The sequence below is a fragment of the Cavia porcellus genome, unplaced genomic scaffold, assembly GCF_034190915.1.
Source record: "Cavia porcellus strain 051 isolate PalLab524CR breed Dunkin Hartley unplaced genomic scaffold, mCavPor4.1 scaffold_3, whole genome shotgun sequence".
Taxonomy (NCBI): Eukaryota; Metazoa; Chordata; class Mammalia; order Rodentia; family Caviidae; genus Cavia; species Cavia porcellus.
Window position 1 is genome coordinate 12,175,196 of NW_026947486.1, and position 14,553 is coordinate 12,189,748.

The window sequence follows — 14,553 nt, forward strand, 5'->3', positions numbered from 1 at the left end:
GGTTTTATTACTCCCATAGTTCTTATTACTTTTTTTTGAAGAGAATAAAACCAAATGTGACAAAACAAAACAAAACAGAGTCAGGTAGAACAGAAGGATGGACATAGTATATGATGCAAAAATAGAATACCAGGTGATCAAAAAATGATTACCATTATGCCTCTTGCTATCTTGAAAAGAGTTGCCCATATCATCAGGTATAATAGAATTGACCAAAACAAGACCAATAAAACCTACACTGGAGACCTTATAGGACTTCAAAATAAAGCTTATTTCTTAAAAAAATTAAGGTACTGACTTTCTGTCAAGGTAATACATAAGGGGTTTGTTCATCTTTAAATGTTTCCTATTTTACAACTTCAATAAATAAAGAATTGTGCTTTTTAAAAATCAGCCTTTCAAATGGAATACCTGAAAAAGAAATTTGAGTTAATTTTTTTATCATGATCTCAAAGTAGAATACAGATTAAAAATAGTTTTTCAATCTGCCCTTATTTATTCTTAAGTTTCTGTAAACATTTACATATATATAGTGTCAAGTAATTCAATGGTAAATCTTCATGTTACAATGATCAGAAAGCAAAGAGAAATCTAGGAAATCAAGCAACCAAGTGTGCAGTTACAAAAATACTAAGAATAACTCCCCAAATTTCATGTAATAAATATCATAAGCATTCTAATATTTCCCTTTATCTACTATATTTCTTTTTAAAAAAACAAGATTTTAAAACTTCGGTTAAAAAATGTCTAAGACAACTCCAGCATTTAGAAGTTTATCTATCTACTAAAGATAGAAAAAAATTTTATCTATCTAAAATTTATCTACTCTGCCTTTATCTGTCTATCTATCTCAGAATTATGGTTATCATGTGGGACATTATCCATCTATATGGTTACTTGGGAATTGCCAATGAGGTCAGTTTTATAGGAAAATGCATCAGCATTACAAAAACCCACTTTTAAGGGCATGGGCTTTGGATAAGCAAGATCTAGTTTGAACCTCAGTGAGGCCACTCATCAGTTAGGTGACCATAAGCAACTTTCTTTGCTTTGATAAGGCAGTGTCCTTTTATGAACGTTAATCACATTACCTCACATCCCAGTCCCGAAAGGTCCTGTTACAGCCAAACCATCTTTGACACAGAGCCCGAGTCTACCGGTTACCTATGATATCCATCTGACTCCAAGCCTCTATCACCTCTCATAACAGTCTTCTAATTGGTCTCCCTCCTTTATGTCTTAACTCCCTATAGTCCATTCTCTCCAAGTCAGCCTTAGCAATCATGAGAGCACAGATCAGATATTTTCCTTGCAATCACCTAGTAAGTGGTAGTGAACCTAGGGCACAGGTGCTACAGTTGGTTGTTCATTATCACTGAAAGCTCTAAAAGGTTTGCCATTATTGATTATCATCCTACTGCAATCAAGAGAGAAGTCCAGACTCTATCATGGCCCAAAGGCCTTCTTTGGTCTGGCCTCTGGCAATCTCCTTTAATTCTTTTTTTACCATTCTATCTCTTGTTTACTAATATTCCAGCCACAAAATGGCCTTACTTCTGCTCCTTGAACCCCAAAGCTCCTTTCTGTCTCTGGGCCTTTATATTTGTATGCACAATAAGAAGGCTGGTTCTTTCATGTAACAAGTCTCAGTTCATTTATTAACTCTTCAAAGGGACTGTCCCCTGGTGATTTAAAGTAGCTCCCACCTTATTAATATCTCTGCCTCATTATCTTTCCTTTACAGTTGTTACTATATGAAGTTATCTTGGTGGTTCACTTTCTTTACCTCTCCTAGCCTCCCAAGTTGCCTTTACTAGAATGAAAGTACTTGGTATAGAGTGCTTGGCACACAGCAGGGCATTTACATATTTCATAAATGAATGAAAATGTCCTTTAAGCACCTAGATATTCAAAAAAGAAGAATTATACTGATCATTTCTGAAAATTTTTATAATAGCAATATACATGTTAACTTCTTCCTGACTTCAGAAATGCAAAATAAATCATGCCTTAGAAGGTAGGTAAGCTGAGACATATAGCTATATGAGCTTAAATGATTTTGGGGAAAAAGGCCCCTTAACCTTACAAAAAGGTTTTTACTTGGCAAGTGTTAATGTCTTTATTAAGCTTACTTCAAGTATGAAAGATCTATTGGACTCAAATAGCACTATATTGTTCTCTGAGTTGAGTTGAGGTCACTTAGCACTTTATAGACACATATGTTCAAGAATGTGTCCAAGGTTCTCTCTACAGAAAATACAATGTCATTTGAGAGGCTAACTTACTGCAATTAAGAAAACTCCTGCTCTAATGAGTGTTTTACTGAGAACTTAAACATTCTAAGTTCTATAATCCTATAAATAACAGTCAATATGGAATAACTAATAATACTTATTAGTTAACATTTACTAGGTATTAAGCTTATATTCAGTACTGCTAAGCACAGTAGATAAGAGGAATGAATTATAAGGGAAAACATGCCCATACATGAGAGATAATCAGTGACCAAGATAACATTAAAGGTAATTAAACTTTAATGTTTGTGATTGCTTGGATTTGAAGATAATAAAAAGGCATATACTTTCTTCATTTTCCTGATCTATGAAATACAGACTGACAATGATTAAATGAAATCATAAATTCAATGAAAACAAAGCCTAAGCAGAGACAGATGGACACAGAAGCATTGCACAGGTGTCATTCGTTAGCAAAAGGACCTATTTCAGCAGACCAGCATGTATTAGAATGTTAGATGGTGAATAAAAACAAGGGGAAGAGAGGATTTTAGAGTCAGGGGAGATTTTGACAGCTGAAGTGGGATTTGAACTGAGTTCTGTTTATATACCTAAGTTGTAAAAATGTGCTCCTTTATGGCCATGGAACTGTATTTTTAATTCACTGGGTAGTCCTGCCATCATATAGAATAAAGTCAAACACTCTCAAGGATTATACTCGAAATTCTACTTTAGGCTTGGATAGGAAAGTTAGGGAGGGTGAATATTGTAATTGTTTCTTTCAAGATCATTGAGGAAAAAAAGTATTTCAATGGCTAAGTTAAAGTTTTAAAAGCACTTTTCCACACGTGCCAAAATGCAGAGGTAGCTAAAATGATATACACACTGTACTACATAGTTATGATTATTTTTAAAATGTCACTTGCATTTATAGTAATAAAAAGATGGCTTTTAAGTCAGATTTTCTTCCAAAGAGCAATCAATTGAATTTTCAACACTGTGTATACTCCACATATATAGACGTGGCGAATGTTTTAAACATGTTATATTCAACATGTATTTCCATCTGTTATTGTACATTTGAATTGCAGTTAATTAAGTACATAGCCATGGACCCTTTTCCACAGAAAAGTAACTTATCTATTTTGGGATTTGCTAAATTATTTAGCTTTAGTAAAGCTGAATAAATACAGGTGTGATTCCCATTTTCCATATGTGGAAATGAATGAAGAAAGTGAAAGAATTTTACATTGTTAAAAAAGAGATCTCCTTTAATATATCATGTACGTTGAGAGAAGTGTTTATTAGCAAATATTATCTCCAATTTTAGCTCATTGTGCTTCTGGTAACATAGTGTCAGTGATGTAAAGACTCTCTAATAAAGAAGAAAATCTCTTGCCTGAAGACTACACAGTCCCTTAACGGTCATTTTATAAGCAGCATCCTTATTATTGTGACATGAAGTGAACAAGAAGAATCTTAAATTATTTGGTGTTACCTGGTATCGTAGCATTAACAGTTGGCTATTACAGTCAGATACTCCACAGTGACATTTTGGTCAACAATGGACCATGTACACAGTGGTGATTCGATCAGGTTAAAATGCAGCTGAAAATTCCTATGACCTAATGACTTCACGATGCATGGTCACATGTCTATGGCAATGCTGGGCTTAACAAACCTACCATGCTGGCAGTCAGATAAAAGCATAGCAATACAGTTATGCAGAGTTTGTAACACTTGATAATATATAACTACAGTATGTTGCATTCATCACACTACACTTCATATGCAGAGTGTCTAGGTGTATAGTAGTTTATACCACCTACGACTGGGTAAGGATATTCTATGATGTTCTTACAATGATGAAATTGGCTAAGGACATATTTTGCAGAATGTATCTCTATCATGAAGTGACATATAGCTATATATGATCAAAAATGCATTTGATGAACTGGTGATATGATACGAAGGTTATTAAAAACTTCTTTTGAAAGTGAGATTTTTAGCTCTATGGAAATTTAATTACTACGTACCATGAAATGAGGTTGTGTTAAAATACGTTTTAGTTCCTTTGCATCATTATTATCAGGGTAACAAGAAATTTCTTCCAATACCTAAAAAGATAAGCAAAATATTTATATAAACATAATATAAAACTCACTAAGTATGGAATTCTTTTAGATTTATAATTATGAGTGAATTTGTATGGCAAGCAAAACAATGAAAAGATTCCTCATTTTTTCAAGGGTTAATACATAAAATAGTATTATTGGTGGTAATAAAAATGAAACAAATTGTATTAGTTTGCCCACATTACCCAGCTGTAACTCAATAGGTAACTAAAAATTATGAAACAAAATGACAAGCTTAGAACATGCATTTATTACAAGTTTAACTAACTTAATGGGAGAATAGCTTTCAAATTCCCACCAAAATCAGTTGGCATTAAAAGTCAACAATAGCTTTCTTTTATATTAATAGCATTGCCAATTCTTTTTTTGTTTGTTTTTTTTTGCAAATTCCTTTTAGAAAGATGACATGGGCTTGAACAAAAACAAATTAAAGAGGAATACTAATTAATTAGAACAGTCAATCAATATACTTAATTTTTCTTGCAGCATGGCAGGATTAATATTATTCTCCATGCTCATCTCCCCGCTTCAAGAAAACCATGCTTCTATCAATGCTTCCTAGAATTAAACGCCAATGAACCCAAGAACATTGTTAAAAAGCTTTCTTTTCTTCTTCCACCCAAATTTTAGTCACTAGTTAATTGATAACATTTTTTTTGCACTGGTAAAAGATGGTGTTTTTAAAGAAAAATTTTCTTCAGAGGTTCTCCCTTCCCCCAGGATGGAGTTTACCTATTTAACTGAATTTGGGGACGTGAACCCATGGCAAAACCTCTGTTTTTCATTTCTAAGCAATTACCTGCTACAATTCTAACCATAAATGGTTGCAGCCACAGTGAGGTCTTAACCACAGTGAAGCCTAACCATGGTGCCAATTAAAGACTTCTGCACTACTGCATGTCAGGGGCATGCAGGTCTCCGCCCAGCAGCAACTTCTTACTTCAGCCTGCAAGGACCTTAGGAAGCCATGTCATGGGGTCAGCCAGCCTGAGCCTTACATTTCAGCGTCATACTTCTAATGCTCTACTCAACCATGGGCTCAGGTAAGAACACACACACACACACACACACACACACACACACACACACACACACAACCCAAGATTTTTTCCTTATCCAAATGTCTGGTTAATGAATTCTGGTTATGCTGTGAATTCATACTGTTTAATGATGATGAACTGACTCTCCCTGGTGTATTTCAGGCATCCTATTTCTGTACTGGGGAATCAAAGCATGAAAACACAGACTCTGTGCCCCTAGGTGGAGACCTTTAGCACTGTTCAGTGAAGTCAAAGATTTGTTTCCATGGTATATCTGCTTCTGCTTATTTGTGTACCATGTAGATCAGGTAGTGATTCATGATTTCTGCCCATGACACCTAATTCCTTTTGATGAGTGCTTGGTTGATGGGTTAAAACACATTCTCCTTCAGCTAGTCCTGATCAAGTGGGTTGCCTGGTAGCCACCATAGCATCAATCTAGTTCTTCAGTGAATACATAATATTTTTTAGTACATATCTGAGGCTTAAAATCTACTAGAGAAGAGATTATGTCTTTCATACTCTTTCACTTAGTAACCTCACTTCATAAGAGCTAATTTGTAAAGGGAAATTCTTATCTGTATAAAGATTTGTAAGACAAAAAAGTGACAAAAAGTAGGTGTCTATTAATGAGAAAGTTTCTAATGCATTCTAATGTGATAATTACACAAAAATACAGATTTTATAAATTATATTTATGGCAACCAAGTAGAAACATGGAAAATACTTATATAATGTTATGCTAGAAAAAGATAGACTTTGGTTGCAACTATGTAAAATTTATATACAAATAAATAGTGACCACAAAAGATACGCAAACATGAAAACTACTGTGTTAGGGTGATAGGATTATGGATAAATTTTCGTTTTCTAAATATTATGTGATACCATGTTCCTATATGTTTTTAGAAACAGTTTGTGACAGATAACAGCCATGTGTACTGCCAATATATAAAAATGACTTCTTTGAACTCAGTACATATATTTGCTATAGAAATTCAACTAACTTTAAAATAATACTACCTTAAAAAACAATTTAAATTTTTATAACATGTCTACTTCTGCCAAATGTAGCAAAATAACATTTAAAAACAAAAAGAAATAAAATTGATATGTTAACATCTGAAATTAACACAGCAGAGCCCCAAATCAGAAATCTAGGCATACTTACATTGACATTTTTTCTTGTATATATATTCAGTGATAAACTCCAAAACACTAAATCTGAGTATAATGAGTCAAACTGTGGCTTCAAGGAATCTCTCTCTTAATGTGCAGTAGAAATATTTTCATTAAAGATATTAAATACTATCCAAATATTTTAATAAAAATGTATCACTTACCTCTTTGGCTCTCTGAACTGCATCACTTGGAGGATTCCTGATTTGTGGTGAAGACTTTGTGTTAATTTTGTCATACAGCTAAGAAGCAAAGAAGAAAATCCAATCAATTCTCATAATTCCTGGCTGCAGGTCACAGTTTCATATATATTATTTCAGTCAACAGTATTTTCCCTCTTTAAAAGGCAGGCTGATGATTTTGGTGAGATCCTCTTGTTAAAATCTCTTAATCATTCAATGAAACTTGCCACAATGTGAACATCTTTAAACAGATGGACTAAAATTCTATCAGTGTTGCAATTTCCTTGGCATTTTAAATTTGTCAATATTTCAGCAATTTCAGTGTTTTCTCCTTTGGACAGAAGCAACATTCAATAAGATGAATAGAGTACAATGAAAGAATGCTTTCTGGCCAAGATACGCCTAAAAGAATTTTCACAGAAACCTAAATCTTGGGAAAGGGCAAACCCAACTCCTTCTAGGAAGGAATGCTCTCACAAAAGGTTTATGCTTGTTTTGCTAGGACTGTTCATTAACAGAATCAGTGCTCCTTCAGTAGAAAGTCAAGTACATAATAATTCTTCCTCTTGATTTTATAACTTTCAGAGTGTGAGAAGATACTGAAAAAATATATTTTAAAAATCCCACAAACCCAAATGATCCAAAGTTTCTTTCAGAACTTTAACTTAATTCATTAGAGACAAATCTCTGTTTAGAAATATAATTAAAAGATTAGCTTGTACCTCAAATAAAATGTCTCACTGTCAACACTTTGCATTGAAAAGAAAAAGGTTAAAATTAACCTTGGCTAGTCTGAAACCTTCTGTTTCCTAACTTCTCCAAAATAGGTGGAGATATTTTTGTTGATTTTGTTTTTCTCTTTTCTCACTCTGTACAACCAATGCTAGTTGAGAGGTCAAATATTGACTGTAAAGATTTTTCAAATTATAGTTAGATTTGCATATACTGATGTAAGATAAATCCTTATGACTTGTAAATATATGATCCACTTCATATATAAAATGTCTAATTAAGAGCAATGTGAAGACAGAGCAGGGATAATTTTTAAATGATGCCATTAACTATGAAAGCATTAATAAGTGAGTTTAAATCAACAGTATAAGCAGACTAGTAAAATGAGGGTCTACTTACACCTTTATATTAACAATTAATATGTAGCTGGTTTACAAATTTTTGCCTAAATCCTTGCAGATCTAGGCAGTTTCCATCTTCTCATTGGTCTCTATCTCTAATGGGTATCAATTTTGAAATTGAGAAGTAGGGGATGTATTTTCTCATAGAAAAAATGTTTTAAGTAGTTATTAGTTTTCCATCTGGAAACTAGGTCAGTAAGCCTATAAAAGTAAATGAAACCGGGTATGGTGGTTTATGCCTATCTTACAAGCACTTGGGGAACTCATGAGTTTGAGGCCACCCTGGGCTATAAAGTGAGTTCAATGCCAGCCTGAGCTGTATAGTGAGACTGTGTCTCAAAAAAAAAAGTAATGAAATGCTATTTATACATAATAAAAAAATAGTAAAAAACAAAACAGAACAAAAAAAACCCAACCCAAACCCAAATGACAAACAAAATATCCCTGAAAATCAAAACTAAACCAAACCAAACCAAACTTCATCAGACCAACAAAAAGAAGAGCTGGGTGTGGTAATGCTCGCCTATAATTCCAACAGTTGGGAGACTATGACAGGAGGATTGCTGTAAATTTGAGGCCTACCTGAGCTGTATAGTGAATTCAAGTCCAGCCAGAGCTACATAGTGGGATCCTGTCTCAAAAAATAAAACAAACCAAACCAAAACAAAAAAAAAAACCCTAAGGAAACAAAAGTTTAAAAAACAACACATATACACATTTAAAATACACTGAAAAATTTGTAAGAAAGGGACTGGGGCCATAGATAACTGCATCTCACATGGTCTTGAGGACACAAAAGATGTTTCATAAATGTTTCCTACAAAACAAATATTTGAACTAGCACATATAAATATAGATATTTTCAAAAATTCAGGGTAATGTAAAAATACAGTGGGAATACTTATTTCTTTAGGAACCAGATATTACTTTCTTTGGTCCTGCAGTAAAAAACTTTACCAAGTTAAGAAATATATTTTGACAATATTTACTACTTTTCTGTATGTTTAAAGTCTGACTTATTTCATGATGTTTTTTTAAGGTAGAAGAGACCTTAGCTATCAACACAATTCAATTCCTTTATTTTTTTATTGTTATGTTCTTGAGACACAGTCTTGCAATATAGCCCAGGCTGGCCTCCAACTTGTGGCCCTCTGGCCTCAGCCTCCTTAGTGCTAAGATTAGAAGCATGTGCCACCATGCCCAGCCAACTCCTTCGTCTTAAAGAGGATGCTGTGGTTTGTGTAAGTCCTCCAAGAGCCCATGTGTTAAAGGCTTGGTCTCTAGGTATGGTGCTATTGGGAAATGGAACCTTTAGGAGGTAAGGCCAAGTAGAAGGAAGACAGGTCTCTATGGTCAATGCCTTTGATGGTATATTAGAACCTCAGGCTTTTCCTCTCTTTCTTTGATTCCTACTTGCCATGATGTAGGTAAATTTTTCTTCCAAGTGTTTCTGTCATGGTGTACTATCTTGCCAAAGGCCCCAAAGCAATGGTGGGCGGGGGTGGATGGGTGGGTTATTGGACTACGGACTGAAACATCCAAAGATATAAGCCAAAATAAATCTTTCCTCCTAATAAGTTCATTATCTCAGGTGTTTTGTCACAGTGACAGAAATCTCATAATAGAAGATTAAGTTGATGTCTAGTGAGCTAAAGTATCAGGACCAAACAGACAACGCAGCAAGTTCAAGTTCCTCTCCTGCTGATATCCTATCTTTTCTCTCACATCAGGTCTCTTGGGTTTGTATTAGAATACAATAAAACACAATGTTTGTGCTAGGGAGATACTTCCAATAGTACTTTAGGGGAAAACTATAGAAAACATTATTTATAGGCTGCAGAAAAATATGATTTGAAACCTATTGGTCAAACAACTGCAAACTTTGCCATGTTAAGGAATATTATGATCTTAATCATACCCTGGGCAGATAGTAACCTTTCTAGGCTTTCAGTTCATATGATCTGTCACAACCACTCAATCCTGCTGAGCTGCATAAAAGTATGCATCAACAATCTGTAAGTGAATGGACATGGCTGTGTTTCAATAAATTTTATTTACAGAAACATGTGGTTGGCTAGATTTGGCCTGAGGGTGGTAGTTTGCAACCTCTGTTCTAGAAGCTTAAATTCAAAGTGAATTAGAATGTCAAAATATATTCCTATTTGCTATTTACTTTCCTTAAATCTGAGGGTAATCAAGCATATTTGTAAAGCTGTGGTGTAGGAGGGGAGGAAGGAGAAAAGAACATTAATAAATTATCTCAAGGGAAAGCAAAGGATGTGGAAATCCATTGCTGTTTGCTTTTTTGGTCTAAAAAATTATTTACCCAAGTTCAGCACTTTTTATTAAAAAAAAATCCCACACACAGCACCAAGACGAAAAGAAGGAAATGTAACCAGCTGTGTGGGGGAACAGACTGTCTCACACTGCCTCACTTGCAGACAGACCCATTCCCTGCCAGTCTTTGGCACTGGGTCAGATGACTATACACAGCTCCAGACATGCTGCATCTTTCTGCCTCAATGAGTGGTGGCACAGTGCCCTTAGGAGAGTACATAGAACATTCCAGATGGGTTGCTTCAACAGAGTAGCATAAAACTAGTGGCAATATTAAATTCAAATTTGGGATTATAGTTTTAAATGTAAAGATGAAATTGGAAATATATCCCTATTACATTCAATGCACTAAGTCAAGTTACATGTTTTTTTTTTTTGAGACAGGGTCTCACTATGTAGTTCAGGTTGTGCTTGAACTCACTATGTGGCCCAAGCTGGCTTTGGACTCATGGCAATTCTCCTGCCTCAATCTCCTGAGTGCTAGGATTACAGACATGTACCACCACGCCTGGCTTCAAATTTCATTTTTAATCATACTCCATGATGTCTGACTCTTATGATTTCTTAGTCCTCAAATATGAGCTTTTTTTTTGTAGTTTATGTGCAGTACTTGACAAAATCAATATTTAAAATAGAATGGATGGCTACACATGGTGGTGACTGCCTATAATACTAGCACTCTGGAAGACTAAGGCAGGAGGATCACTAGTTTAAGCCCAATGTGGGAAAGTCAGTGACTTAATTATATCTTGTCTCATGGTAAAAAATAAAAAAGGCCTGATATATTACTTAGTATAAATGCTCTGGGTTCAACCCCCAGTGTGAGAGGGAAAGGGAGAGAGGGAGGAAGAGGAAGGGAGGGGGAAAGAGAGAGGGAGAGAGAAAAAGGATGAAGAAGAATGATAAGGAGCTATAAAATAACTATCTGTCTCTGGGGTGTGCATCACATTAATGTTTTTGCACAGAGAAAAGGAAGCTCTTAGAATTGGCATATGTTTCAGTTGAGACAAGAGTGTAACTTTTGCAACCAGATTCCAACTCAACTGGCTTGGAGAGCTGCAGAAAACATTAAAGCCCATTACTGAGACTTTACAGATAAGTAGCTTCCTGTTGGAAAAGAATTAAAGTTTACAAGAGTTAAGTATTTGGCTGCAAAATATGTAATGGAATGTGCCATGATTCTAATAAAACAGATAAGGTACACACAGGACTACATTGCACAACATGATGAAACTTGACATGACTTCCCCTGGAAACAGACTGTCTTATTAGGAACTTTCATCTAGTCTCTAAAAAAGAAGCTGGGCAAACAGGAACAAAGTTGCAAGGTCACATCTTTTCAGTGAACTACTAGATCAGTCATGAATATGCAGCAGTGTTTTTTCATATACACGTGAAATCCAGCAAAATGTTAGGGGAAAGTGATTTAATAGTAAGACACAGGAAACTGTTAACTACTGCTTTAGTAGCTGGAGATCAGAGAAAACCTTCTGAGATCTGAAAATTTATTTTCCCTATTCAAGCTTACATATAAAATTATCTTTCAATTTTGGAATATGAGTACGAGAATCCAGAAATGGTGACACATGCCTGTAGTCTCAACTCCGTGGGAGGCTGACACAAGGGGATCACTCAGGCGTTTGGGACCAGCCTGGGCAACATAGTGACACTGCATCTTTTAAAAATGAAAATGAGGGCCAGGGATTTAGCTTAGTAGCATAAGCACCTGCCTGCCATACCTGGTGCAAAAAAAATCTGTGAGGCAAGTGTTTGGAAAAAATGGACTTTAAAAAATGCAAACAAACAAACAAACAAACAAACAAGAAAATGCTCTTTCAAAGATCTCTGGCATCACTCAACATGACAGAGTCCAAAGATGACAACACACTAAAAAATGTACAGTAGAATTTTAAAAAATTGTAATTTCAACTAAATTCTGGGAAGAACTTATATAACCTATACATCTTGTAAGTCTAGGAACGAATGTACATCATCATGATATTATGAGTTACACAAAGAAACCAAACTCACCCAGGGCATTTTTCTTTTGAGGAATAAATGTCCATCAGCACCAAAAATTATTTTTGCTAAAAATTTACAGTTAATGAAACTTCTAAATCAATTTTTTAAATAGTTGAAGAAAGCACTCAAATAGTAGTTGTGCAAATTACTAAACCATGACGATAGTGCATTCTATCCACTTGAAGGATGAACTTTTATCTTCTTCAAAACAAGTTGTATACTATGTACTAAAACACCCTTCAAATGTTCAAAAAAACATGTAAACATCCAAATTTTATAAATTTTAAATTAAGCTTGATTTTCATCTAAAGAAGAGTGTCAAATCCACAAATCTAATGACATAAAGCAACAGGCCCTCCAGCTTATGCTGGATAACTCCTATAGGAAACAGACACACAATTGACTGCACGCTGTCCTCAGTGGTGGGAAACTCATGACTCAGCTGTCCTAGGAAAACTTCAGTATAACATAGCACAGCAGTATAACATTACTTTAAGTCATGTTTTAATAAAATCATGATGGAAAATACTGTATATCCTTCCTTGAAGTTGTAAAAAGAGGCCCAGCTGGCCTAATACTTTCACTCCATTACTGAAATTTTTTCTGACCACAGATAAGATAAATGAAAGTTCAGTACATCTGGCCTGTTCAAGATTTTCTGAAAGAGTTGCAGAACACTTTGAATTTTGACAGCAGAAGTAGTTAGGCACTTGTTTGGTTGAAGTTTTGTTTGTTTTTACATAGGATTTTGTTTTAATCTTATTACAACATTGTGCTTACAGAGATTTATTTTTGAATTCAATAAATTGAGACTTGTTTGACTTCCTAGTTAAATCTAAAATATTGTCCCACTGGTGGCTTAACAATATAGGTCAGTGTGGTGGATTTCTTGTCAGTTGGCAGTCTTTCTGAGAAACTAAAAAACTGGCCTCCTATGACCTAACTTGACTGTTTTCTACATATTTTTAAGTTATCAAATAACTCTAAAATTAAGTTCTGTAAAGGACAAGTCACATTGCTTATTCTGGAGCGAAGAAAAGAAAGCAGGAAGGAAAACAGCCAGTTTGATGATCTGATAAAGACAGATATGATACTGCTTCCTCCTGAGACAGGACACTTTCTAATATACCAGATAAAAAAGTTTGCCTAACACTCGAAAAATTTCCCAAAAGTTTTAAAAACTCATTTTCTAGCCCTGTTTTACTTAAGTATCTATAATTATAGGTAAATGATAAACTAAATGAATTTCTCAATATTAATTTGCTGTTTTAAAGGAAAGACAGCATTTATGTTATATGAGGTGTATTATATGATATTTTATGTAATCACTTTTGTTTTTTTTTTATTTTGAAAGTATACAACAGAACAAGTGAGAATAAAGCCAACTTAAGATTGTACAGTGAAATTGGTACAGAACTTCACAGCAGGTTACCGGGATAACAGTAATAGGTATCACAGTAGATTTTGTTATCTTTATAATAGTTGTTCTTTCAATCATGTATATCAAAATGGGATGAAATATAGAACACTATAGAACTTAACAAAACAGAATATTGAATAGAGCAGTACCATTAATTAGAAAAGAGCAAAACAGTAATAAAAATATTTGCCTTCAAAGAAATGGTAGAAGGAAGTCCCCCTTATTTGCTATGGTCAACCTCCCAGGAGATGCTCAGATTTCTGGTTCCCATTTGCTAATGGGCGGGGAGGGGGAGAAGGAGGAGGATAGGGGAAGTGGGATATTTGACTCTAGGCTATGTAGCAGTAGGTTCACTATTGCTAAGCAGGGAGGCAGGATGGTCATTTGTTTTCACAGCGTCCTCAGTTCCAACATGGCGTGGATCTCAGGAGACACTGCTGGTTCTCCCCCTGGAAGGGCTGCAGTCTGCCACCCTGCCTCCACTTACCAGGGAGGGGAAGTGCTTGCTTGGCTTTCCAGAGTCCTAAGTTCCAACATGGTGTGGATCTCAGGAGACACTGCTGGTTCTCCAATCACTTTTGATTTTAACACGACATTTTGCATAGGTAAACCCCAAGTACTTGTGTGAATATTTGTAGCAAACATGAATTTCTGTATAGAGTTAGAGAAAAAGTCTGGCAGAAATGGTTTTATGAGATAATGTGTAAAGGGTCACAAAGAGAAGAAAGCAGCCGTGTTCTTGGATTGCCAAAGCTGCAAGCCACTCCAATGCCTTGTGAGCATCCCACCTTCCTTTCTAGGGGAGGACCCTCCTTTCCTTGAGAATGGCATAAGAAAAAAAAATCAGTTTTTGTTGTATTTTGAAGGCTTT

The 14,553-nt window shown here is 35.0% G+C and overlaps 1 protein-coding gene across 14 annotated transcripts in view; it reads right to left on the reverse strand.

Annotated features, from left to right (window-relative positions):
* Cask (calcium/calmodulin dependent serine protein kinase) overlaps window positions 1–14,553 on the reverse strand; it is a 379,314-nt gene that overhangs the window by 57,317 nt on the left and 307,444 nt on the right. For all 14 annotated transcript variants that reach the window (XM_013151957.3, XM_003469430.5, XM_013151955.3 and 11 more), the window contains 2 exons: window positions 6,753–6,830; window positions 4,271–4,351 (listed from right to left, as the gene is read on the reverse strand). In XM_013151957.3, the coding sequence (XP_013007411.1) occupies window positions 4,271–4,351; window positions 6,753–6,830 (159 nt within the window). The remainder of the gene's footprint in view (window positions 1–4,270; window positions 4,352–6,752; window positions 6,831–14,553) is intronic.